At 45.9% G+C, this 25,433-nt stretch overlaps 1 protein-coding gene and 2 long non-coding RNA genes across 15 annotated transcripts in view; 1 reads left to right on the forward strand and 2 right to left on the reverse strand.

Annotated features, from left to right (window-relative positions):
* The window catches only part of LOC122212748 (integrin beta-3-like), a 57,967-nt gene that overhangs the window by 23,755 nt on the left and 8,779 nt on the right, over nucleotides 1-25,433 (forward strand). For 2 of the 12 annotated variants that reach the window (XM_042926696.1, XM_042926697.1), the window contains exons 3-10: nucleotides 1,414-1,609; nucleotides 2,741-2,993; nucleotides 4,550-4,712; nucleotides 5,339-5,500; nucleotides 8,287-8,382; nucleotides 8,808-8,897; nucleotides 9,601-9,735; nucleotides 11,198-11,627. In XM_042926696.1, coding sequence (XP_042782630.1) covers nucleotides 1,414-1,609; nucleotides 2,741-2,993; nucleotides 4,550-4,712; nucleotides 5,339-5,500; nucleotides 8,287-8,382; nucleotides 8,808-8,897; nucleotides 9,601-9,735; nucleotides 11,198-11,627 — 1,525 coding nt within the window. Of the gene's footprint in view, nucleotides 1-1,413; nucleotides 1,610-2,740; nucleotides 2,994-4,549; nucleotides 4,713-5,338; nucleotides 5,501-8,286; nucleotides 8,383-8,807; nucleotides 8,898-9,600; nucleotides 9,736-11,197; nucleotides 11,628-12,586; nucleotides 13,189-16,576; nucleotides 16,649-17,381; nucleotides 17,463-20,716; nucleotides 21,107-22,482; nucleotides 22,614-23,126; nucleotides 23,167-23,452; nucleotides 23,603-25,433 lie in introns of those variants that run through there. The other 10 variants (XR_006199269.1, XM_042926694.1, XM_042926695.1 and 7 more) reach the window with 10 other exon arrangements.
* LOC122212755 lies at nucleotides 17,355-19,724 on the reverse strand. Its single transcript, XR_006199275.1, has 3 exons — nucleotides 19,683-19,724; nucleotides 18,156-18,300; nucleotides 17,355-17,460 (listed from the first exon to the last, which is right to left on the reverse strand). It is a non-coding gene; the product is annotated as an uncharacterized LOC122212755 (long non-coding RNA).
* Nucleotides 22,868-23,596, reverse strand: LOC122212765. Of its 2 annotated transcripts, none has more exons than XR_006199288.1 (2): nucleotides 23,515-23,596; nucleotides 22,868-23,068 (listed from the first exon to the last, which is right to left on the reverse strand). It is a non-coding gene; the product is annotated as an uncharacterized LOC122212765 (long non-coding RNA). The 2 variants fall into 2 exon arrangements; XR_006199289.1 differs by lacking the exon at nucleotides 23,515-23,596 and adding an exon at nucleotides 23,395-23,483.

Here is a 25,433-nt window from a genome sequence, read left to right on the forward strand (position 1 = left end):
TTCTTAGCTCTGTAACTTTGGGCAAGTTACTTAACTTCTCCAAGCCTTAGATGTCTTTCCTGCAAGATCGGGTTCCTCATTTGTGAAGCCTCCGGGCCTCAGGTTTTTCACTTAGAAAATAACAACAGTTCCAGCACGAGGGAACTGTAACCAGAGCTGTGTCCACATAAAGTGCGTGTCGCTGTGCGGGATATGCGGTGAGTTCTCAGTAAATGTTAACACCAGTTTTTCTGGGATATTGGTGCGGGCTGTTCAGCTGACTTCTGGAAATGGTTGTGAGAGGGAGTGGGTAGGGATGGGGGTGAGGATCGAGGGCCTGAAGGCCTAAATATTGTGAAATAGGTCCAGGGAAGGGCTTTCCGGCTTTCCGGCCAGTTCTCCCAACCTGGCAAGGAGCCCTCCTGGATCTGTGCCCACATTTAGTGCTGGCTAAATGTGCTGGACGTCAGAGCAGGAAGGAACTGAAAACACCATGTCACCTGACCCCCTCGTCCCACAGGTGAGGAAACTGAGGCTCAAAGGCGTGAAATGACTTATCTGGGGTCACGTGCTCATTAGTGGTAGACCTAGCATTGAGCCTGTTTCCTGATTTCTTTCCAGTGCAGCATGCCCCCCACTCAGTACTCCAGTGTAGACACACACAGAGCTTCCAAGGGCTGTGGGATATACGCCAGGGTTTTTGGAAGGGCGCTCAATGCCCTGTGTCCAGGGTAAGGGAGGAAGCTTAAAGTGATAGGGGAGGCTCTGGTCAGTGCCTGGCATCATGGGATTCGCCCCAGCTTGTGGAGTTTATTTATAACCGACTTATCCAGGAACTATTTATAGAGCATCTCATAACAATAGCTACCTTTTATTGAGCACTTATCCTCAGGCAGGCACTATACTCTGTGTTTCATGTGCATTGTCTTATTTAGTCCTGCATAACATCCCTGTGTGGGGCGCTATTATCATCTTCACATGACAGCTGAGGAATCGAGGCATGGAGAGCTTCCGTGACTCGCCCTCGGAGCCAGCTAGTAAGAGGCAGTGCTGAAGAGTCTCTGCCAGTCTACTCCTGTGCTCTGTACTTTATTTAATACATTGATGGTTGAGATCCTCTACATTGATTTCTGGGACTCACGTGCGGGTTGCATTTCTGTTTGAAAACTGCTGGTCTAGCAGGCATCCTACTCTACTGGCCCTCTTCCTAGCTATCAATCCACCAACAGGCGCTCACCCAGCATTTCCGGTACCTCAATTTTCCCCTTCTGTACAATGGGCTCTCTTAGGAGGGACCACCCGAGTTCATTTATGCTGGTTTAGCTCCGGAGTGCTGGGTAAACTCTAGGCTGTTGGGAGTTGGCAAAGCCTGGAGGACGCAGAGAGCCACATGGCTCTGACCACAGGGCCTCACCTTGGGCTCTTGTCTTACAGGCCCTCCCTCTGGGCTCGCCCCGCTGTAACCTGAAAGAGAATCTGCTGAAGGATGACTGTGCGTTGGAGTCCATCGAGTTCCCCGTCAGTGAGGCCCGCATCTTAGAGGCCAGGCCCCTCAGCGACAAGGGCTCTGGAGACAGCTCCCAGATTACTCAAGTCAGCCCCCAGAGGATTGCGCTCCGGCTCCGGCCAGGTAGGGATGGGGCTCTTTCTGGGGAGAGATCCCGGACAGATGGGCACAGGGTACAAGGTGGAGGCCTGAACCTTGGGGATGTAGCTCACAATGGAAATGGGGTGGGAAGAGAAGGATGTTGGGGGTGGTATGGGCAGGAGAACAGAAGAAAATGAAAGGTATTGGGACTTCAAATCAGAAAGATCTGAGTTTGAATCTTGACTGCCCCATATATTAGCTATCTGACCTTGCGCAAGTTACTTAACTCTTCTAAGATAGTAGGAACTGGAAAAAATGTTTATTTCTTCTTTTCCCAATGCTTGTTTTACCTAACTTATAGCTTTGTGTTGAGGCTCCGATGAGATACAAAATGAGAAAGTAATCTGTAATTGTAAGCCCCCTTTCCAGGTAAGATTAGGGCAAAGGCATGGCAGCAGATAAAATAGGGGCAGGAGACTTTCGGGGGACAAGGATTAGGCTGAGACAGGCTTTTTGAAGCATTGATTTAGACTCTCCAATTACATCAAGAAGAATTTTACCAAATACCCTCTTCATGCAAGGCATGTGTTAGGTGCTAGGGGGTTCAGAGGAGGGTGGGACATAGTTCGTGCCTTTTACAGAGTTGAAAGTGTTGTGACTGCCAAAACCTCTGTGACCCTTGGGACCTAGAGGGTTAGACAGATGGGCATTTAGAAAGGGTGGAGAATTTTAGGTGGAAAAAAAAAAAAGAGGTTAAAATAAGAGGATTGGGGTGCCTGGGTGGCTCAGTTGGTTAAGGATCCCACTCTTGATTTTGGCACAGCTCATGATCTCACGGTTGTGGGATCAAGCCCCGTGTTTGGCTCAGCGTGAAACATGGAGCCTGCTTGGGTCTCTCTCTCTCTCGCTCACTCTCTCTCTCTTTCTCTCTCCCTCTGCCCCTCCCCTGCTCATTCTCTAAATAAATAAATAAATAAATTAATTAATTAATTAATTAATAAAATAAGAGGATCAAGAATTGTAAGAGGAATAGAATTAGGGGGAGAAGAGAAAGGACCAGGGCTTTCCAGTCTGGTTTGATCAAGAAGTTACTCAATCCCAACTGTGTCCAAATCCACTTATTAAGTCTTAGAGCGGGAAAAGGAGAAAAACAAACATCCTCTTGCCTTCCAGATGATTCGAAGATTTTCTCCGTCCAAGTCCGGCAGGTGGAGGATTACCCTGTGGACATCTACTACTTGATGGACCTGTCTTACTCCATGAAGGATGATCTGTGGAGCATCCAGAACCTGGGCACCAAGCTGGCCTCCCAGATGCGCAAGCTCACCAGTAACTTGCGGATTGGCTTTGGGGCTTTTGTGGACAAGCCTGTGTCACCGTACATGTATATCTCCCCACCAGAGGCCCTCAAAAACCCCTGCTATGAGTAAGTCCCTCTCCGAGAAGCCAGGGCAGCATCACTTGCCATTGTCTCAGGCAGGTGCAAGTCCTGTTGCCTGTTTCTAGCTCTGGGGTAGATTCGTTGGCTGCCGTCTGGCCAAATCCTGTCTGTTTTCTACCTTGGTCTTCCTGTCTGGCAAGTGAGCTGGCCTGTTGATCCGGAGCATTGTGGCAGTAGAATCCAAGGCTGTTTGGAGTGTAGTAACTGCCAAAATCTTTGTGACTCTTGGGAAGAGGATTAGACAGATGGGCATTTAGAAAGGGTGGAGAATTGGGGCGCCTGGGTGGCTCAGTCGGTTGAGTGTCCGACTTTGGCTCAGGTCATGATCTCACAGTTTGTGGGTCTGAGTCCTGTGTCGGGCTCTGTGCTGATAGCTCAGGGCCTGGAGCCTGCTACGGATTCTGTGTCTCCCTCTCTCTCTGCCCCTCCCCGGCTCGCACTCTGTCTCTCTCTCTCTCTCAAAAATAAAACATTAAAAAAAATTCAAAAAAAAAAAAAAAAAAGAAAGGGTGGAGAATTTCCAGAAAGAAAACTCATCAGCTTCTTGGTCTTGTTACAAAGAAGTAGGAGACAAGAGAAAACGAGAGGGAAAGGAGATAAAAAAGTAGAGAGACATTTATGGATGAATAAATAGAGGAATTATAATTTCGGAAGGATTGATTCCATTGTCTCCTCATCATCAAGGTTATGAGTACTACAGAGTTAATATGCAAGGGGGATTAAGTCCTGGAGGAATATAAAAAGAGTGGAAATGATATTTACTGACCTCTCTAATAGTCTGAAAATTGATATGTGTGTTTCTGTTGACACTTTGGCTTATAACTGAATGGCTTATTTAATTGGTAAAGACCCTGAACATCCATGGAGTGTAATCATTTCAAAGGATGGTTACTGAGCCAGACAATGGATGAATTTACCTTTTCGTTTTCAGAGTTATACGAGGTACCCTTTTGACTTTCTGTCTGGGTTGTTAAGTTCCCCAGTAAAGATGTCAGCCATCAGTTAAACTGTTGGTTGGTTTAGTCTGCTGCAGATCTATCAATTTGTTGGTGGTTCACGGATATGAAGTTGTTGATGAGCTTTTGCTTTATTGTTGTGTCAGTGTTACCTTGGAGAGGTGTTAAGTCCAAGGTGATGGTAACAACTGGAGCCTCACTCTGATATAAGCGCTTTCCATGAGTCAACTCATGGAAGCCTCACAATAACTCTTAGGAGATATGACCTATCATTTTGACCCTCTCATTTTGACCTATCATATGACAGTCTCATGGCTAGTAAGTGGAGGAGCTGGGACTTGAACCCAGGCAGACTGGTTCCATAGCTCACTATCTTATCTTGGAGGCCAGCTGGAGGCAAAGCCACCATGATGACTTGGGTCATTAGAGGGGTTTGGAGTCTGAACAGTCTGGGTAGTGGCGGTTGTATGGAATCGGCCTGGGCCTTGTGCTACCCATGCTTGTCTCCCCCTTTCTCCCTCTTACTCCTCATGCAGCCTTTTCCAGTTAGGGTTTCTGCTTCAATTATCTCCCTCCCTCCACCAGTATGAAGAACACCTGCTTGCCTATGTTTGGCTACAAACATGTGCTGACACTAACTGACCAGGTGACCCGCTTCAATGAGGAAGTGAAGAAGCAGAGTGTGTCGCGGAACCGAGATGCCCCAGAGGGTGGCTTTGATGCCATCATGCAGGCTACAGTCTGTGATGTGAGTTTGGACGGCAGGGAGTGGCGGGTGTGGTTGGCGTAGATTAAAATGGGGAAGAAGGTGGTCCAACTGTGGGGGTTTCTGTGCGAAATAAGAGAGAGGAACAAAGAGTTTTGTATAGTATGAGCAGCACATTTCTCCTGTTATGCAGCCTTTGTTTGTATCGTTCCCTGGCCAGAGCAGACGTTTTTCTGAACCTCAGTGATCCCAGATGTTTTCTGGGAAGAGCATCTTCCCACCTTTTCTAGAAGGGTGTCAGAGTCAAGGCTGGATGAACCTTAGCAAAGCGGGCAGGTGTTCAGTTGGGATTTCTCTAGCCCAGCCCGGGCTCGTACTTGCCGGTGGCTTTCTAGATGGGCCATGTGATTATCACTGGAAAAGTTATATTTGGAGTTGAAGTAGGTGTCTTTCAGCTGCCTGAACTAATCAGCTGAGACTCTTTTCCTAAGAGACAGAAACCTTCAACTTGGAAAAGCTCTGGCTTGTGTTCTGAGGACTGGGACTGAGGCCCCTCTTCGAGACGACTTGTTCAGCCCTTCACGCGTGGAAGTCCTTGGATCTTTGTTTTCTACCAATGATGTGGCTTAAGTTGCTTTCTCTCTTTTGCTTTTTTTTTTTTTTAACAGGAGAAGATTGGCTGGAGGAATGATGCCTCCCACTTGCTGGTGTTTACCACTGATGCCAAGACCCATATTGCACTGGATGGAAGGCTGGCAGGCATTGTCCAGCCCAATGATGGGCAGTGCCACGTTGGCAGTGACAACCATTACTCTGCCTCCACTACCATGGTGAGATTCTTGGTACCACCTATGGTCCCAATTCACTCTGGCCAAGGCTGCCCTAACCCAGGCAGAGTCTTTGTGTGAATGTGGAAATGGCGGCACTTCCCCTGGGCAGGGTGCAAGGCTTGTTTCAGCCTGTCCTCCCGCTGCCCCCCATACCAACTGGACACCCTCACCCCCGGTACGGCCTGCACAGCCATTATAAGTGGTCCTGGCTGTGGCATTGTCGCCACCACCTCCCCTGCCTCCAGCAGCAGAAGCAACAGCAGCAGCAGCAGCATGGCATCCAGAATGGACCCAAAGGACTTTTGCAGGTCCAGCTGGGAAGCGGGCCTTCCTGTCTACTGTGCACAGATTAGCCTCTTCTTGGAATACCGCGCTCACTTGTGATTATTGGAAGAAGACAGAGGAAAAAGAGACAAAGATCATCTGAAGAATGGCGATCTGTTCCTGTGAGGAAAGGTTAAAGGGACAAAAAGGAAGAAGGTGAAAGGATGATGTAGCTGATACAGAAGACGACTTCTTCTAAGTTGTTTTCTATGGCCTTAGTAGGTCAAGTAACAGGAGAGGAGTTAAGTGGCTGTAAGCCAGGAAGAAATGTAAGACCCTCAGAATACTGATACCTGGGCATCTGGGGGGAGGTGTGAACTCTACGTCTCTTAAAGACAGTATAGCCCCTCCTTGTCTAGGTGGCTTAACGGTACACCTGTGTAAAGGCGGGAGTTCCTCGCCCCCCCCCCCCCGCCCCCGCCCCCAAGCTGGATGATCTCATGAGTTCTCTGCAAGGTCTAGGATCCCAGGGACATGTTCGCAGTTCACCAGCATCCCCATTGTGGCTTGGGTTCTTTGGTGTCAGCCATGTCCAAGTGGGCAGGACCGGGCACTGGGTGAGTCAGTAATCATTGACACCTAATGTACGCAAGGCACCTTACCAGGGGCTGAGGGGGATAAAGGGACTACGTAAGGTCCTACCCTTTTTGGTTTAGTTGAGGAGACGTGCTACCAAGAATACAAGATGCATGATTGATTAGTGTGCAGTGGGGTAGCACGCTCAATAAGGGCTTTAGGTATTCAAAGGGGGAAAGCTCATCATGAACTGGGATAGTCAAGGAAGGACTCCCAGAGAAGGTGGGACCTGAGCTGGGTCCTAAGGAAGGAGGAGGGTTACCAGAAAGAAGGCCAGTCCATGGCGGGGAGGGGGGGGGCAGCTCAGTGGTCAGCGGAAGAGGGAGAGAGGTGTATGCCGTGTGGACCAGAAGGCTGAGACCACGTTGGGGAGGATTACACACGCCAGGCTGAGGCGTTTGTCAGTAGTTGCAAAACAAGAAGAAGCTTCAAAATGGGGCTTGACACATGCTGGATGGAGAGTAGGGAGACTCGGAGTTCTGCCTTGCAGCTCCCTCCTTCCTTCCCGCTCGTCACCCGCCCCTCTCTCCTCGGAGCCCCAACATTCCCTTGCGATGCCCCTCTCTGCACTTCGCTTTGTGTCGTATGTACCTGGCTTCGGCACTAGACTCTGAGCTCCTTGGCAGCAGAGACTGTAATATGTGTATCACTCAATAAATGTTTGTTAAGCGAATTAGTGGGGGGAAAAAACGAGGCCTGACAACTAACTGGTGTGAATGCATCAAAGTCCAGTAGGAAGAAAGATGCTTGGTTTCCTTTCTTCCTTTCTTTCTTTCTATGCTTATTTATTTTATTTAAAAAAATTTTTTTTAGGGGCGCCTGGGTGGCGCAGTCGGTTAAGCGTCCGACTTCAGCCAGGTCACGATCTCGCGGTCCGTGAGTTCGAGCCCCGCGTCGGGCTCTGGGCTGATGGCTCGGAGCCTGGAGCCTGTTTCCGATTCTGTGTCTCCCTCTCTCTCTGCCCCTCCCCCGTTCATGCTCTGTCTCTCTCTCTCTGTTCCAAAAATAAATAAAAAACGTTGAAAAAAAAAATTTTTTTTTTAATGTTTATTTATTTTTGAAGGAGAGAGAGACAGTGTGAGCGGGGGAGGAGCAGAGAGAGAGAGAGAGAGACAGAATCGGAAGCAGGCTCCAGGCTCTGAGCCGTCAGCACAGAGCCCGACGCGGGGCTCGAACTCACGGACCGTGAGATCATGACCTGAGCCGAAGTCGGATGCTCAACCGACTGAGCCACCCAGGCACCCCTATGCTTATTTATTTTAAACGTTTTATTTATTTTTGAGAGAGAGAGGGAGAGAGAGCGCGCACGTGCGCATGCATGGGTGGGGTAGGGGAGAAAGACGGAGACAGAGGATCAGAAGTGGGCTCTGTGCAGACAGCAGCAAGCCTGATGAGGGCCTTCAACTCACAAACCGTGAGATCATGACCCCGTCAACCAACTGAGCTGCCTGGGTTCTCTTTAATGTTTATTTATTTATTTTGAGAGAAAGAGAGAGCACACGCAGTGTGCAGGGAGGGGCAGAGAGGGAGGGAGGGAGCGAGAATCCCAAGTAGGCTCCACGCTGTCAGTGCAGAGCCTGATGCGGGGATCAGTCTCATGAACTGTGAGATCATGACCTAAGCCAAAATCAAGAGTCAGACACTCAACCAACTGAGCCAGCCAGGTGCCCTGAGATGCTTGGCTTTGACCAGCCTTTGCCTCTTCATCTGTCCCTGGAGTTCACAACTGGGTTTGTGTTGCCACTTAGTCCATTGCCTCACACTGATCATGGCGTGAAAAGGTTTCAGCACCACCACCGTCTGGGCCACAGCCCAAATCAGCCAAGTTCTAAGGTGTAGAATTCAGGTGAATTCTTAACTGACTTCCACATCCTCCCGTTTTACAGGATTATCCCTCTCTGGGGCTGATGACCGAGAAGCTATCCCAGAAAAACATCAATTTGATCTTTGCTGTAACGGAAAATGTAGTCAGTCTCTACCAGGTGACTGTGCCTTCAGGGATTTCGGGAGTGGGGTCTGTATTGGGTGGAGCCGTCTCTGGGAACCCAGGCACACTAGCACGGGCCATGCTTCCCAACCGGGAAAGCCCCTCCTCCAGCCTATTCCCAGGGGCAAATGGTTCCTTTTTATGGTCTCTCTCCTCCAACCTTGAACCTCACGGGATGGGTGTGTTGGTGTTTGTGGTGCTGGAGGGGAGTAATTTATTGGGGGAGAGGGGTGTGAGAAGTTCTTTATAATTTTTCTCAGGGCTGCAAAACTGCTAGGTTTGTTCCTGGAAGTGACAAGTAAAATATCCCATCCTTCCCTCAATCTTCGTTTCAAGACCCTCATTCTGATTTGGGGAGGGCTTTTGAGATCACCCTCTTCATTTAGTCAGCCTTGCACATCTCTCTGTCTTACCTTCTAGAACTATAGCGAGCTCATCCCAGGGACGACAGTGGGGGTTCTGTCTGCCAATTCCAGCAACGTCCTTCAGCTCATTGTTGATGCTTATGGGGTAAGTGTCTCGCACTGGGGTTGGGTCTGCTAAGAATCCACCTCACTCGGCATTCCCCAGGAGGGAACGCAGATTTTGGAGTCCTGGATGTGAGTCCACGATGCAGCCTTCACTGCCTTCCTCTTATTCTTCTAGAGGCTGGCTGATGGCCAGCACTGGGAGGAATGCAGCCTTCTGAGAGGGAAATGGCTCAGAAAGAATTGCCAGGGAGTGTCAGGAGCAGTGGGTGGAAGAGCTTAGAGAAGGTGGAAAGGAAAGAGAGGTTGGGGGTGGTGATGAGGAAGGACAGGGTGAGGGATAGGGCTCCAACAATAGAGAGAAGAGGGAGCTGAGCCAAGGGGAAGATGAGGTTGGTTAAAAATTAGGTAAAAAAAGCTACTATCCAAGGTGACCAGTGCTAGCCCTCCCTTTTTGCATGTCTCTGAGGCTTGCAGGAGGGTGTGGCTGGTTTAGATTTTACCCAGATTCAACTAGACACCAGGGGGCACAGAGAGAGAGAGAGGAGCAGACCTTGGGCAGGAAATATTGTAAGAAATAGGCTCCTAAGGATGCTCTCCTCTGGCAGCTTGTAAGCAAACCCCAGCACCCAGCACTGCCGCGGTGAGTCCATGGCCACCTGGTATTTTACTTGGGGTGGAATTGGTTCCTGTCTACTTCCTCTCGGCTCATCTCCTTAACCTTCTTTTGCCCCCTTTCTGCTCAGAAAATCCGCTCTAAAGTAGAGCTGGAAGTGCGGGACCTCCCCGAGGAGCTGTCTCTATCCTTCAACGCCACCTGTCTCAACAACGAGGTCATCCCTGGGCTCAAGTCTTGTGTCGGACTCAAGATTGGAGACACGGTGAGGTGGGCTGGGCTGGGCAGGGGCTGAAGCTTCAGCTCTGACCCTGGCCTTTGCCCCTGAGCGTCTGTGGGCACCCTTCCATTCCTCCCCTGCACCTTCTTCCCGAAGGTCATTACAAGTTGGATATAACGGAGCTGCCAACCTTTTCCTCTGACTCCTGTTGTCTAAACTTCTCCGCTACGTGGAGATTTTTAAAAAACTTGCGTTTAGCTTACCTCTGTTTGTTTATGCACAGCTGATTGCAAATGAAAATATTTCTTACCTTTGGCCCAGTCTCCAGCCTCCCCTAAGGTAATACCTGTCTTTCCTCTACAATGTGAAATGGCAGTCACATCTACCGATAGTTGCTGAGCGCCAACTTTGTGCCAGGCATCATTCGCTGCTGGAGATTCAACAGCAAATGGAACAGGCAAAAATACCAAATACCCACTGTCATAGACTTCCAGAACGCAAATGTTCATTTTGCCTCTCAGGTCCCTCTGTGGCCTCTATGGCTTTCTTTCCTTACTGGTTCTCTTCTGCTTCTGCCGATGGGGGGAGGGGTTGGTGAAGAGGGAGGGAAGCAGAAAGGGGGATAGCTATATCTCTATCACCGGTATCATCTGTATCTCTATCATTTCTGTATCTAGGTCCATCCATCTGTCCGTACACCTATCTATATTCTAGAACATGTGCACATATCCTGTCTAAGAAATATTGGCCGGAAAGGTGTTTGACTGCACAAGTGATGATGTACTATATGGAAATTAAACAGTAGATCCTGAGCCTTTGGTCACTGTGTGGCATCGTGTGGTGCCATATAGTGCTTTGTGTGTCTGGCTGACTGACCTTGTGTATAATCAGTCCAGCTGGCTTCATTGGCCAGAGAAGAATTTTTTTATAAGATCACAGGTTCTGTTCTGCTTGAGCTGGCTTATTTCACAGGTGGAATTAAAACACACACACACACACACACACACACACACACACACACACACACATATCCAGGGGCACCTGGGTGGCTCAGTTGGTTGAGCATCCAACTTCAGCTCAGGTCATAATCTTGTAGTTCGTGAGTTCGAGCCCCACCTCAGGCTCACTGCTGTCAGTCTGTCAGCGCAGAGCCTGCTTCAGATCCTCTGTCCTTCTCTCTGCCCTTCCCCCACTTGCAGTCTCCCAAAAAATAGATATATATATAAAAAAAACCAAAACCAACCTCTCTCCTGACTGTAAATTATGTCTGTGCACCCAACCAGATACAACTGGACAACTGTCCCCAGGCTTTTCTTTTTGCTTTGCAGACCTTGGTCATTTGGAGGCTGAGGAACTCCAGGTTGCTGGGGGATGAGACACCCAGTTTGGATATTCCCGGGCGGGGCAGGGCGGGGCAGGGCGGGGCAGGGCGGGGCTTCTTTCCCTCCAGGGCTGGAGTGATAACAGGGTGCGCCTGTGTTTGAATGCGGTCTTCCTTTCCACCCAGGTGAGCTTCAGCATTGAGGCCAAGGTGCGAGGCTGCCCGCAGGAGAGGGAGAAGTCCTTCACCATCAAGCCTGTAGGCTTCAAAGACAGCCTCACCGTTCAGGTCACCTTCGACTGTGACTGTGCGTGCCAGGCCCATGCTGAGCCTTACAGCCGCCGCTGCAACAATGGCAACGGGACCTTTGAGTGTGGGGTGTGCCGCTGCGGGCCCGGGTGGCTGGGGTCCCAGTGCGAGTGCTCCGAAGAGGACTACCGCCCCTCGCAGCGGGAAGAGTGCAGCCCCCGGGAGGGCCAGCCCGCCTGCAGCCAGCGGGGCGAGTGCCTGTGTGGCCAGTGCGTCTGCCACAGCAGTGACTTTGGCAAGATCACGGGCAAGTACTGCGAGTGTGATGACTTCTCCTGCGTCCGCTATAAGGGGGAGATGTGCTCAGGTGAGTGAAACTGCACACCCTCCCGCCCCTGTACCCGCGCACGCTCGCTCGCACATCCACAGCCTCTGGAAACTTAGGCCGGGGCTTAGGTGGGCACAGGAAGGCCCAGCAGGCAGAGCCGAGGGGATGGTCCTTCCACTCCAACGGCAGAAGACAGGAAGGAGGTTCTCTGTAATTCCGCTCTGCTCCCCGCGTCCTTGCTCCTGGGGTACACAGCGGAAGGGAGCCTCTGCTCTCCTGGAGCATGGGAACGAGTGGGGGAGCCTGAAGGTGAAGACCGTTATTTTCTTTTCTTCCACCTGCCATCCTGCTAATACTTTAAATCACTGGCTCTTGATCATTTCAAGGATGCGGAACAACTCCCTTTTTAGGTTAAAAAAAAAAATCTCTGGCTGCTGGTAATTAGATGTTTAGTAGTTACAGATTCGGAAACTGCATGGTATCAGAATGCGTAGTAAAGTTGGTAGTAATTATTTTACATGAATTTGTCTTTTCATGACAAGACTTGGAAAATAGTAAAAAAGCAAGGCAATGGAGCACGTTTAACAGCCAATACACTCGGAACAATGAGTGGAAAATCATAAGCTCTTTTTACACGCTGGCACTATTTTGTTATCGCTATTGGCACTATAACGTTTTGGATTCTAGATCTGTGCTGTCAGATATAGTAGCCCCGTGTGGCTATTTATTTGTAAATTAGTCACATTGAATTATAACTTAAATAAAATTTAAATAAATTTAAGTTAAATGAAAAATGAGGGGCGCTTGGGTGGCTCAGTAGGTTAAAGCTCTGACTGCACTGCCAGGGTGTTGACTGCATAGAGCCCGCTTGGGATTCTCTCTCTCTCTCTGCCCCTCCCCCATTGGAGGTTTTTTTTTTTTTTCCTCTCTCTCAAATGAACTTAAAAAAATTTAAAAAATAAATGAAAAATGAAAAATTCATTTCCTCTGTTGCTCAGGAGCTCCACGTGGCTCGTGGCATGCTGGACAGCACAGACATGGGAAAGGATTGCCATTGAGAGGCCCAGCCTGCAAACTGGGGGTTACGATTTTGGCTCCTTCTACCTGCAGGATACTTTTTGTCCTTCTCATTACAAAATTCAGTAAAGTCTTGAGGCCCACGGAAAATCTCAACCTGGTCTTTCCTTGCCCTAAAGACTGCTCCTAGGCTACTTCCCCAGCTAGACCAAGTGGAACGAATGTGAATGTCGTCTGTATGTGCTGACAATACTTGCAGAGGCAACTAGGCAGCCTGAGTAGTTCCTGGGGCACTGGGGATAGGTTTTCGCTGGATTATGGTCTCTGAGGCTTGATTCCTCTTGTGACAGAGAGATCAAAGACATTTGCAAGTTGTTTAGGATTGGTTTATGGGTGTATTGTGTGGTTAATTAACACAGATTATAATTGGCTTCTTTGGTGATCAAATCTATGGCGGAGATTGGCTTCCTTTGCAATGGGGCTTAAAGGAGCCGAACTAATCCAACCAGATGTTCACTTTAACATCTGCCTTTAAGAAAGCTTGATTAGAAAGGGCTGCCAGTGTGGTTCAGATGGTTAACTGACTCTTGATTTCGGCTCAGGTCACAATCTCAGGGTTTGTGAGTTTAAGCCCCACGATGGGCTCCTCCCTGACCCTGTGGAGCTTGCTTAGGATTCTCTCTCCCTCTCTCTCTGCCCCTCTCCTGCTTGAGCTCGCTCTCTCTCTCAAAGAAATAAACTTTAAAATTTATATATATATATATATATGTATATATATATATGTATATGAAAACTTGATTAGAAAGGTAAATCTATGTCATTCTTTTAAAAAAAAATTAAAAAGGGGGCACCTGGTGGCTCAGTTGGTTAAGCATCCTACTTCAGCTCGGGTCATGATCTTGCAGTTTGTGAGTTTCAGCCCTGCGTCAGGCTCTGTGCTGACTGCTCAGAGCCTGGAGCCTGCTTCAGATTCTGTGTCTCCCTCTCTCTTTGCTCCTCCTGTGCCCATGCTCTGTCTCTGTCTCTCAATAAGAAATGTTAAAAAAACAATTTGATTCTAAAAAAACTTAAAAAAATTTTTTTAATGTTTATTTATTCTTGAGAGAGAGAGAGAGAGAGAGAGAGACAGAGACAGAGACAGAGCATGAGTGAGGGAGGGGCAGAGAGAGAGAGAGAGAGAGGGAGACACAGAATCCGAAGTGGGCTCCAGGTTCTAAGCTGTCAGCACAGAGCCCGACATGGGGCTCGAACTCACAAACCTTAAGATCATGACCTGAGCTGAAGTCGGAGGCTTAACTGACTGAGCCACCCAGGTGCCCCATAAATCTATGTCATTCTAAAACATGCCCAAGTCACATAAAAAAGACTTCTTTTTATTATCTACAACATTGTTTCCTTTATTCATGTCAGCAAAATTTGACAGAGATTGGAAAAAAATGGTAGCAGGGAGATTAGGGGAGAAAGAGATCAGGCACGGACCCCCCAACAGCAGTTTGAATTAGAGGGTGAGGGAGGCATTTCAGCTCATTTTACTAGTGAATAGTACTTACAGAGATACTAATGTTCTTTGCTATGGAGGTTCAGTGTTTATTCTTTGTCCATGCCATGCAAAGCTGTGTATTTCATTAATCCTTTTTTAAAAATTTTTTTAATGTTTATTTATTTTTGAGAGAGAGAGAGACAGAGTATGAGCAGGGTAGGCACAGAGAGAGAGGGAGACACAGAATCCGAAGCGGGCTTCAGTCTCTGAGCTGTTGGCCCAGAGCCCGATGCGGGGCTCGAATTCATGAGCAGTGAGATCATGACCTGAACCGAACGAAGTCAGATGCTCAATTGACTAAGCCATCCAGGCGCCCCTCATTAATCCTTATTAATGATGTGCTTTAGAAAATAGATTCTTCTTGCAAATGTGGAAGGCTTAAGGGTAGTGAGTAAAAAGAATCTCATATGACACTAAAAATAGTCCTTCAAATTATCAAACCTTCCAAGTCTTAGGGGACAACCACTTTGTATTGGTCTTCTTGGCTACCTCTGCCATCTGGGCTCCAAACATTACAAACACAGTTTGGAGAAAAACAAAAGAGACAAACTGCGCAATGGATAGGGCCTTTCATTATTTCTACTATGAGGTACTTTGTAAGCCAATTATTTCATGTCAGGTGAAGTGTTCTCATTCATTCATTCATTCAAAAAAAATGTGAATCAAAACCTAAAAAAGAATGTGACAGGCCCTATGCCCAGTACCATAGGCACGCAGATGGTTAAGACAGGCTTCCCACCCTTGTAGGAACTCATGATTTCACAGGGAAAATAAACAGAAGCTTAAACCATAACGCCTAAGCACTAAATGGATGATGAAGCACTGACAAAGTGCAGAAGAGGGAGCCACAAAGTCATAAAACCACATTTCTTTTCAGTCGTTTTGCTCCTTCTACTCACTACCCAGCTGTTAATTTATTTTATAAATATTTGAGTTTGTTCTTTGTCCATGCATCAGTTTTAAACACAGTAGACAACGCAGATGAGCAAGACTAGTCCATACTTTCATGGAGTTTATGCCCAGAGGAAATGGAATGCCAGAATAACTATATTAAGAAGAAATTGGGGCACCTGACCGGCTGAGTCAGTAGAGCATGCGACTCTTGATCTCAGGGTCGTGAGTTCAAGCCCCAGGTTGGGCGTGGAGTCTACTTTAAAAAATTAAAAGAAGGAGAAGAAGGAGGAGGAGGAGAGGGGGAGGGGAAGAAATGGATTTGGGCAATGAGAAGTATAAGTTGTTTTTGGAACACAGAAGAGGGGGGAAGACTTCAAGTTGGATCAGGGAAGTTACTAGAGAAATGCTGTTTGAACAGAACCTTGAATGGCTATGACGTATCATCAGATAGACATCTTGGGAAGAATATGCTTGCAAGATAGAGTGAGTGAAAGGCAAAATGCAGGAGAAATTTCTTTGGTATCTGTAGAGTAGGAAACTAGAGCCGGATTTAGGATTTTGAAGGCCTTGGATAATATGCCAGGCTACCGTGTTATCACAGCAGTGCTCTAGGACAAACTTTAGACTGCACCAGGGTCACCGGGAGGCCTTGTCAGAACACAGGTTCCACCTCCACAGTTCCTGATTCACTCAGTCCAGAGTAGAGCTGAGAATTTGCATCTTGAGTAAGTTCCCAAGTGACTCTGATATTTGAGAACCACTCCTGGAGAATTAATCTGGTGACTGTGTGCAGTATAGATTAGAATGGGAGAGACCAGAGATGAAAATGCCAGTCAGAAGATGGTGGTACCCATGTAGGTGGAAAGTGAGGGACTCGGCTGAAATCCATGGAAATAAGAGGGTCAACCATAATCAAGAATGGGTGTTTCCAAATAAAAATCCAGGACCATGTTGTTTTTTTGTTGGCCCCACTTGCAGCTGAAGCAATTGATAAATTCATAGACCGTTTAGGCAACGTACAACCAAAAATAAATTTCTATTAATATGATAATATAATTCTGAGTTCGTTCAAAGTTAGGTATTGATTAGAGGAGTAACTTCTTTTCAAGTTAAATGAAAAGGTATCTTTTACCTCTTCTGGTATTGACTTGGTGTCAAGAAATAGAACTAAACCAGGAAGGTGTGCTAATGTGAGAATATCCCTTTTAATATTAGAAATTATATGTGGCGATCACAACTTTGAGCTCATAATTTAGAAATTGATGAGGCCACAAACAGTCATTTAATCAATTCTTCTGCTCTCAGGAAAGATTACTTCCAAGATCTATCAAGATCTATAGTTGTATATTTTATGTATGAAGATCACAAAGGTGAGACTCTTAAGAAAGGTGAGGACAGGGTTAGGGGCTCTGGAAGGTTCAAATAACAATTCCTAATACTCAGAGTTTAGCCAAAAGCTACTTATTCAATACTACCATCCTACTAATTAGATATCTTATAGCTAATTGAGGCAATATTTTCCTTTTCCTTTTCCTAGAGATTTATCCTGCAATAAAATACAATCTATTGAAAGACGTACATTTGAATCACTACCTTTTTTGAAGTTTATGTAAGTTACAAATATAATTTCATTATATTTGGAATTTGTATTAAACTTAATTGTAAACCTCTTTGTTATTCATTTGGAATGAATGAAACTTTATTAGTCGAAAGCTACTAAAATTATGTAGCAAATCTTTTTTGTCTGTGGCAAAGTTTGGTGTGAGAGTTATTATAGAGATCAGAGTGAATCGTTCTAGAGCAGCAGTTCTCTGCCAGGGTGATTTTGCATCCAGGTGACACTTGGTAGTGTCTGGAGACATTTTTGATTGTCAGACTGTAGATGTGCTCCTGGCATCTAGTGGGTGGAGGCCAGGGCTGCTGTCACACCCTACAGTTCACAGGGCAGCACCCCCCCCCCCCATAACAAAGATTATCCAACCATAAATCTCAACAGTGCTAAAGTTGTGAAACGTTTTTCTAGAGAAATAAACTTACTTCTCTAGAAAAAAATACTTACTTAACACAAGTATTTATTGAGCATTTACTGATTTGTATCTAATGCACCACATGTATAAACATGAAAGTATAAATCTTTCATGCAAATATTTTTTTAAAAAGGCAAGTATCTTTCATAGTGAGATTTCTTTAGTGTATGGAGAGAGTATTGTGGTTATGTTTCATTATCTATAAATTAGAATCACTGCCAAAGGATAAATATTCTGAAAGAATATCTTTTTTTTCTCTTTGTTTGTGTCTTGTTTTGTTTGTGTGTGTGTGTGTGTGTGTGTGTGTGTGTGTAGAAATCTTCGTTGCAATTTACTCACCGAACTGAGCTTTGGAACATTTCAGGCCTGGCATGGAATGCCGTTTTTACACAAGCTGTAAGTGAAATAGAAAATGAATACATGTAAAAAAAAAAACAAAAAAAAACTACATGTAAAAATATCATACAGTGATTGGTTAGGTGTGTGTTAATAAACCCAGTATGAATTCTGGAAAGTAGGTCTTAAAATCCATTTTTTTTTTCAAATGAGGAAACTAAGGTACAAAGAGGCCAAGGGACTTGTCTTAACTCCTAAATGGCACTCTCTGCCCTCCCTCGTACCCAGCTTTGTGTGGGCAATGAAAGCCCCAAGCAAGTAACACCCAAGTCAGTATTATCATGGGAATTCGTGACAGTGATGCTTCCCCAAGGTGTGCATGGTCCTTGAAATCCACTTTTGAATTTAACTTTGATTCCTGCTCATGTGCAAGTTTCCTATGCAAAAGAGAACTTCAAAGAACGAAGTTTAGCACAGAGTTCTCCAGGCAGCAAAAGGTGTGGGTGCTTCTTGAGCCATCAGGAAAGCAGAAAGAACTCCTGAATGCCTGCCACAGGGCACTGCTCTCCATGTGTTTTCTTTCCTGACCACTCTTCAATTAAGAAGTGTGTTATTCCCTTTCAGCCGGAAAATTCTGTGATTTCTCTGTAAAAAAGCAAATCATACTGGACATGTTCAGTGGCCTGAGGGGGATTTTTAGACTCAAGGTTGAAGACCCTCCTCTAAAGCAGACGCTGGAAAAGACTGTCTTACTGTCTTGTGGTTCAGAAATCCGATTTCACAACTTATCTTCCATTAGATGAAAGTGTTTACGGTGTGTCCGGAGCTGGAGTAAGTTCCTGCGGGTGCCCAAGAGCAGGGGCCTCCTCTCTCCTCTCATTAATTTGCTGATGCCTAACTTGGGGAAAGAATACTGAGGGTCAGTTTTTTGTTTTGCCGGCATGCCAGAGAACGGGCTCATTGAGTTTCTCCACCAAGAGGTTTTAGTGGTGTCAATATAATGTCTTAAAACTCACCACCTCTACTAAGCATCTTATAACACCGAGAGTCTCTTCTAAGAATCTGAATTTCATAGTTATGTAGGCAATACAGGACAAAATAGCGTGGAATCCGTTGATAACAATGAATGAATTCATTGAAAAACACTCAGTGCCACGCGCACTCTGTGTCGACAGTGTACTAAGTACTGGGGGTGCAAAGAATACACAGGGACTGTCCCCAAGAATCTTTCATACTGGAAGGAGAAAAAGATGGCCGTTGATGGGAAAACGTATGTGAGCCATGCTGGCATCAGTGCAGCAGGGTAACGAGCTAGGGGGTGACAAAGTAGGGGATGGTTGTGGAATAGAAAAGATTTGTCGTGGACAAGGCAACAACTTGCTTGTGTTGAGTTTTCACGTTCATCTTGATGAAGTTTTGGGGAGATGGTGGGGAGTCGGGAGCCGACGGCCAAGAAAGAATTCTTGAACATGTCTTTGGTGCAAAAAGGCGATTTTATGAAAGCACAGGGACAGGACCGTGGGCAGAAAGAACTGCACTGGGGTTGTGAAGAGTGACAGGTTATATGCTATGGAATTGGGAGGTCAAGTCAAAAGGGAAGTCTCCAGAGGGACTGTGATATGTGAAAGAGGACTCCTAAGATACCAGAGGCCTTGCTATTGTCAAGCTAAGGTTGTTTTTCCGTCTAGCAAAGCATTAAGACAGTAGGGAGTTCCTGGAGAAATATTTTATTTGCCTGCCTCAAGTATCTGTCAATAGGCTGCAGGTTATAAGGAAATTTAATTTTACCTGAGATTTCCTTCTTGCCTTTGTTCCCCATATCACTATGGAGGGGTGATGTTGGGGCTCCAGGAAGCTGATTCTGTAGGTTTCTGGCGATTAGGCTATTGATAAGATTGCCTTTTTCTTGTAATTTACTAAGATATTTGTAAACTGATGGAAACTCCTATCTTGCCCGACTGAGATCTCTTATCAGTTAACCATTTGTTTTCTTTCCTTTCCTTTGTCCTCGAGCAGCCAGAATCACACATATCCCACCTGGGGCGGGGGCATGTGCTAACTTGTATTTTGCCCTCAACTTGCCTCATGCTCCCTCATCGATCTTACATGACAGAAAAAGGTAATTAAAGAACCAGAGCTAGCTGGTATTGAGAATAAATTAATACTCATGTCATGTGTGTTATGCCCAGAATTCGTGATCCCCAAATACCGCCAGGGAGCCGAGTCCGATGTAAAAGCAAAAGAGCCTTTATTCGAGCTAGCTCGAGCTCAATCCCCTACCTGCACTGATGCAGAGGTGAGATACCGGGGAGAGAGAGCCAGTTTCAAAAGGACAAAGGTTTTATGGGGGCCTAGGGGCAGTTGGTGAGGTAATGGCTGTGGCCTCAGCTGATTGGCTGGGGAAGGGTCCTGGGGAAGAGTGCTGTTAGGCAGGTGGGGGGGGGGGGTTACTCAAGGGGAGGAGGTGTGGTCAAGGTGAAGGACACAGAACAAGATGGAGTCAGCCGGCGTAGGCCCGCCCTTTCAATGTGGTTTGAATAGAGCTGTACTACTAAAACGAATTCACAGTTAACTTCCAAAAAATTATCACAGTACAGTAAGTGTGTATTGGAGGTTGGGCTCCTTGTTTGGGGCCAAACTTTTCTTTTCTTTTTTCTTTTTAACGTTTATTTATTCTGAGAGAAAGAGAGCATGCGCAAGGGAGATGCCATCCCGTGAATTCAGTCACGTTATTACCTATGTGACTTAATTACTGGGGTGTTTATAAGTTGAAACAATATTTTCTCCAGCATTAAATAAGTTTGTAAACCTTTTGGGCCCCAGCTGAGGTGGATTTATCTTGAACTGACTGAAGCTTAAACTTCAGGTCTTCTCACTTACATAGGCCCCTTCCGAAGTCTTGGGAGGGACCCTCGCAGTTCCTGTACGCATAATTTTGCATGTTTTGATGAGGCAGGATTTCCCAAAGTAGATGAGGTCCAGACCCTACAAGGCCTCGATTCACCCCTGGGTTTCAGGTAATTCTATCTCAGTAAGTTTTTTGAATGAAGCCTCTTAAGTTATTGATAAACACTGAGTGAACACGTTAGCGGTGTGGTAAAGTCTATTTTGAATCTGAAATCCACCTCAAAGCCATGCCAAGAGTTTATTAATAAGGTACCACTTTTTGAATGGTAGTAATAATCCTATTTCTTTCAGATGAAATCAGGAATGAAATATATTATGGAAAACCAACAGTGGTTGATAATCCTAAATGTTAAGTATACTTTTTTTTTCCTGACTTTAAAGTGCTTCTCCTTCATTCACCTACACAGGTGCAGACCGATGGCTTATTTTAAAAAATTCACTTCATTGCTTCTAACAGTACGAGCTCCATGAGTTTAGAAGCCGAAGGACTCTACGATGTAGAAAGGCTGTACCTTATCGGGATAGAGCACATTCACATGCTGGCTCGTCTGTGGCGCATCAGTATTGTGCCAAGAACATAAGCTCTAAGGGAGAATAAGGAAAATCTAAGCCTTACCCCTTTTGAATTATTGTTGAGAATATCGTTGAGGTAGGTGTGGCCACCCTCTGAAGGCAAAGTCGAGCCGCAGTCACAGAGACGCCCTAACGCTCCCCCAGTCAACCGCCATCTGCTTCCTTTTAGACGGCTGCGTGCCCACACAAGTTGACACACTTCAGGATATTGTCATCGCTTTTTGGTATGTACTGGAAATCCTGACAGCTTCTTCTCAGATTCAGAAAGGCATCAACGTTAAGGATGAAGATGACAACTCAGGGCTGTCCTTTTGGGGTGATTTAGGGTAACTTTTATTATTTTCCGTGTGTGGTAGTTCAGAAGCTTTGCGATAGTCATACCCAACTGTTACTTTTCTTCTCCCAGCTGCATCTGATTCTTCCCACGTATATGCCAAGGCATCTTCTTTCTCTGGGAAGCATGGTAGTTGCTCCTCTGCCCCATATCATTTCTTTAATACCTACCTCTGTTAGGTATTTACTGCGCTCCGGCACTACGCTGAGACCTTTCGCTTGTGCTGCAAGTAAGACAGTGTGTCTTAAACTCTTAGAATAGAGCTTGGCACGTGGGAAATGCTCCGGATGTGGCCCCTCACACGGCACTTCATTTTCGTTTTTCCAGCAACTCTTGTGATACAGGTAGTATCATCCTCATTTCGGGGATGAGGAAGTTGAAACTCAGAGACATCGGGAGACTTGCCTAGGTTCACACTGTCAATAAGTGACAGAACCACTTAAGAAGCTTCGCGAGTAATACAATTCCGCATTCCCTGGCACTAGGTAGGACCTGAATGACAACCGGCCTTTTGGGCGTCGTCCCTTGGAGTCAGCTTCTCACTGGAATAGGACCTTTCGAGCAGGGAGCTCCTTTTCCCTATGCTTCGGGAGCTCCTGGCCATGCCACCTATGGGCATCCCCAGGCTTCCTGCTCACCGCCTGGTGCAAATATCACATCGTCACTGCTAGGCACCCACTCTGTGCCCAGCCTTATGCTAGGTGCTTTGCACATGCTCTTTCCTTTAATCCTCAAATTGCCTTATGAGGTAAATGCTGCTAAAAAGACTCGGAGACGTTCGTTACTTAAGTCCCTTCACCAGGAAGTGACAGCCAGAATTCAGACCTAGGTCTGCCTGATTCCGGGGCCCTTGCTTCTTGGGCTGTTCCTCACTGCCAGAAACTCCTCTTCAAGGCTGTTCTCAGAACTTGAATTAAAACATGGGCTCACCATTTCAGATTCTTTAGGCTTCGCCCCTCCCCCCGCCCAACCCCTGAGAGAGGATCTACGTGATGCCGTTAGATGTCTTGTATTGAGGAGCTTCGCATGGGGAGTCATGTTCTCATGGCTCATGAACCTATGTAGATGAATAAAGGAAAGGGGTTATTCTATCCCCAAGTACTTCAAACATACTGGAATAGGGTCTAGATCACTCTACTTATTTCTTCAACTGCTTTCCTCCAAGGAGCCAGTTTTCCCTCCATGCCTTGGGATTCCAGCATAGAGAGTTTGGAGTCTGTCCTATTTGAAATGTATTTTCACTGCCTGCTTTGGACATTTTTTCAGCTAAAGCTGTTAGGATTTCAGTACATTCAGGACAGTGGTGACAAGCTTCAGTCCTCAAGTCTTCTCTGTCTCCTCAGTTAATAGAAAGGAAACGTAGCCCATCTGTCTGGACCTCTGTAGAAGAATTTGGAGAAAAAAAAAATAACACGTAAGAAATGTTCCCTTATTTTGTGAGCTACCTTTAGTCTGTCCCGTTGCTCTGCAACGGAAAGCTTTTGCAAAAATACTTGAGTTTTCCTCTTCAAATAAGATAGAGTTTTTTAAAAAACAAAAAAATATCTAGAACAGTATTTCTTCAACTTTGATTATGAGACAGTCTTTGAGGATAACTGTTGTTATGTTTTACTCCCATAAAGATAAGCCCACGAATATCCAAAAGCCAATAGACTGAGTCAGCACACGTTTTATCTGTAAAATGAGGGAATTGAACGGAAATGGAGATGATGTCTAGTGCAGCGTCCACCGTTCGTTCGTATCGCAGTCTGTGGAAAGACAATTGCTGTCGGTCCAGCAGATGTAACCTGTCGGGTCAGTTCTCATTCTCCCCTTGGCTCAGGCACAATAGCTCCATGAAGAGAAGGCGGCACTAAAGACAGGAGGAGATAGGATAACTTGGAGTGGCCTGTATTTTGTTTTCACTACAGATAAACACAGGGCATTCATCTCAGCAGGAGGGCTGCCTGGGTAAGAGGAAGCACCGAGCCGATGGGTATAAGGCCATGGGTGAGCTACCAGGAAAGAGGGGGGGACAGTGGGGGTAGAGCACTGAGATAGTTGGGGGAAGGATAACAAACTACTAAATTGTTTTGGCTGCATAATTCTTCATAGTCTTTCTTAATAGGGAGCCAGGGGGGCGGGGCGGGGGGGGGGGGAGAAGTGGGCAGGGGAAGACACACACGTGGAAGAGGTTACTTGCACAGAGCCCGCCAGTAAGCTTGTAGGTATTAATGCCATTTTTATTTTTTCAAAGCCAAAGGACATTCGGAGCCTCAAGGTTGAGGAACTGTGTTTAACCAGACATGTGACACTCACGTTCTTTCTCTTCATAACATCGTCTGACTGGATATTAACTAGTGTTACACAAACCCGACATGTTAATGGGCCTGAAAAAACGTAGAAGAAGGGGCTGGAATAGGAAGAATAGGGGAGTTTCCAAGGCAAGAACAAAAATGCATGGCTCCCAGCCGCACCGCTAACTCCCTCTGACCTCCGTTGTGGAAGAGTTTGAATCTTCGCTCCCCTTTTCTCCACCTACTAACATGTTTGATCTTCTGGCAACTGGTTCTCTATTTATCACAACATGGTTCTTTTTTTTTTTTCTTCAAATTGAGATATAGTCCGCATAATAGAATATGCAACATTATAAAGTATATAGTCCAATGGTATACTTTGATAGACAATAATCACTGCTAATTCCAGAACATTGTCATTGCCCCCCTCGAAAGAAATACCATACCCATCAGCCTTTACTCCCCATTCCCCCCTCCTCCCAGGCCCCTGGCAACAACTAATTTACCTTCTGCCCCTATGGATTTGCCTATTCTGGACATTTCATAGAAATGTGTGTCTAGTTTCTTTCACATGGCTTGTTGGCTTCAAGATTTATCCGGTTGTAGCATGTTTCAGTACTTCATTCCTTTTTTTAATGTTTATTTATTTTTGAAAGAGAGCGCACACACAAGCGGGGAAGGGGCAGAGAGAGAGGGGGACAGAGGATCCAAAACCACAGAGCCTGATGTAGAGCTCGAACTCATGAACTGTGAGATGACGACCTGAGCCAAAGTCAGATGCTTAACCGACTGAGCCACCCAGGTGCTCCAGTCACATTTTGTTCATCCATTCGTGAGTTATTGGACATTTGGATTATTTTGACTTTTTGGCTATTGTGAATAATGCTGCTATGAGTATTCATGTACAAGTTTTTGTGTGGTCATATGTTTTTAATTCTCTTGGGTACATACCTAAGAGTGGAATTGCTGGGTCATGTAGTAACTCTATATTTAACCCTTTTGAGGAACTGCCGAACTGTTTTCCACAGTGACTACACCATTTTACATTCCCACCAATGTATGAAGATTCTGGTTTCCCCAAATCTTGCTACCACTTATCATTGTCTCTCTGTTCGATCATAGCCATCTTAGTGAGTGTAGAGTACTATCTCATTGTAGCTTTGATTTATATTTCCCTAATGACCTAAGACATTGAGCATCTTTTCATGTGCTTATTGGCCATTCATGTATTTTCTTTGGCGAAATGTCTCTTCAAATCCTTTACCCATTTAAACATTTGATTATTTGTCTTTTCACTGAGTTTTAAGAGTTCTTTATATATTCTGGATGTTCTGGATACTAGACTTGTATCAGACATATGATAGTTTTGGGTTGTTTTTTTATTTTTAAATAAAGTCCAGTTTATCTATTTTTCCTTTGGTTTGTTGTGCTTTTTGTGTCATGTCTAAGAAACCGTCGCCTAAATCCAAGGTCATAAAGATTTCTCTCCTGAGAGTTTTATAGCTTGAGCTCTTCCTTCTAGGTCTTTGACTCATTTTGAGTTAAAATTTATATATGGTGTGAAGTGTAGGAATCCAACTACATTATTTGGTATGGGGATATACGGTTGTCCCAGCATCATTTGAAAAGACTAGTCTTCCCACGTTGAATGGTGTTGGCACCCTTGTTGAAAATCAGTGGGCCATAAATGTGAGGATTTGTTCCTGGACTGTCAGTTCTGTTCCATCAACTTACATGTCTGTTCTTTTGCCAGTACCACACCGTGATTACTGTAGTTTCGAAGTAGGTTTTGAAACCAGGGCGTGTGAGTCTTCCCATTGTGTTGTTCTGTGTCAAAATCGTTTTGGAGCACCCGGGTAGCTCAGTTGGTTAAGTGGCCGGCTCTTGATTTCAGCTCAGGTCATGACCTCATGGTTTGTGAGATGGAACCCCGTGTTGCAA

The sequence above is a fragment of the Panthera leo genome, assembly GCF_018350215.1.
Source record: "Panthera leo isolate Ple1 chromosome E1 unlocalized genomic scaffold, P.leo_Ple1_pat1.1 chrE1_random_Un_scaffold_49, whole genome shotgun sequence".
NCBI lineage: Eukaryota > Metazoa > Chordata > Mammalia > Carnivora > Felidae > Panthera > Panthera leo.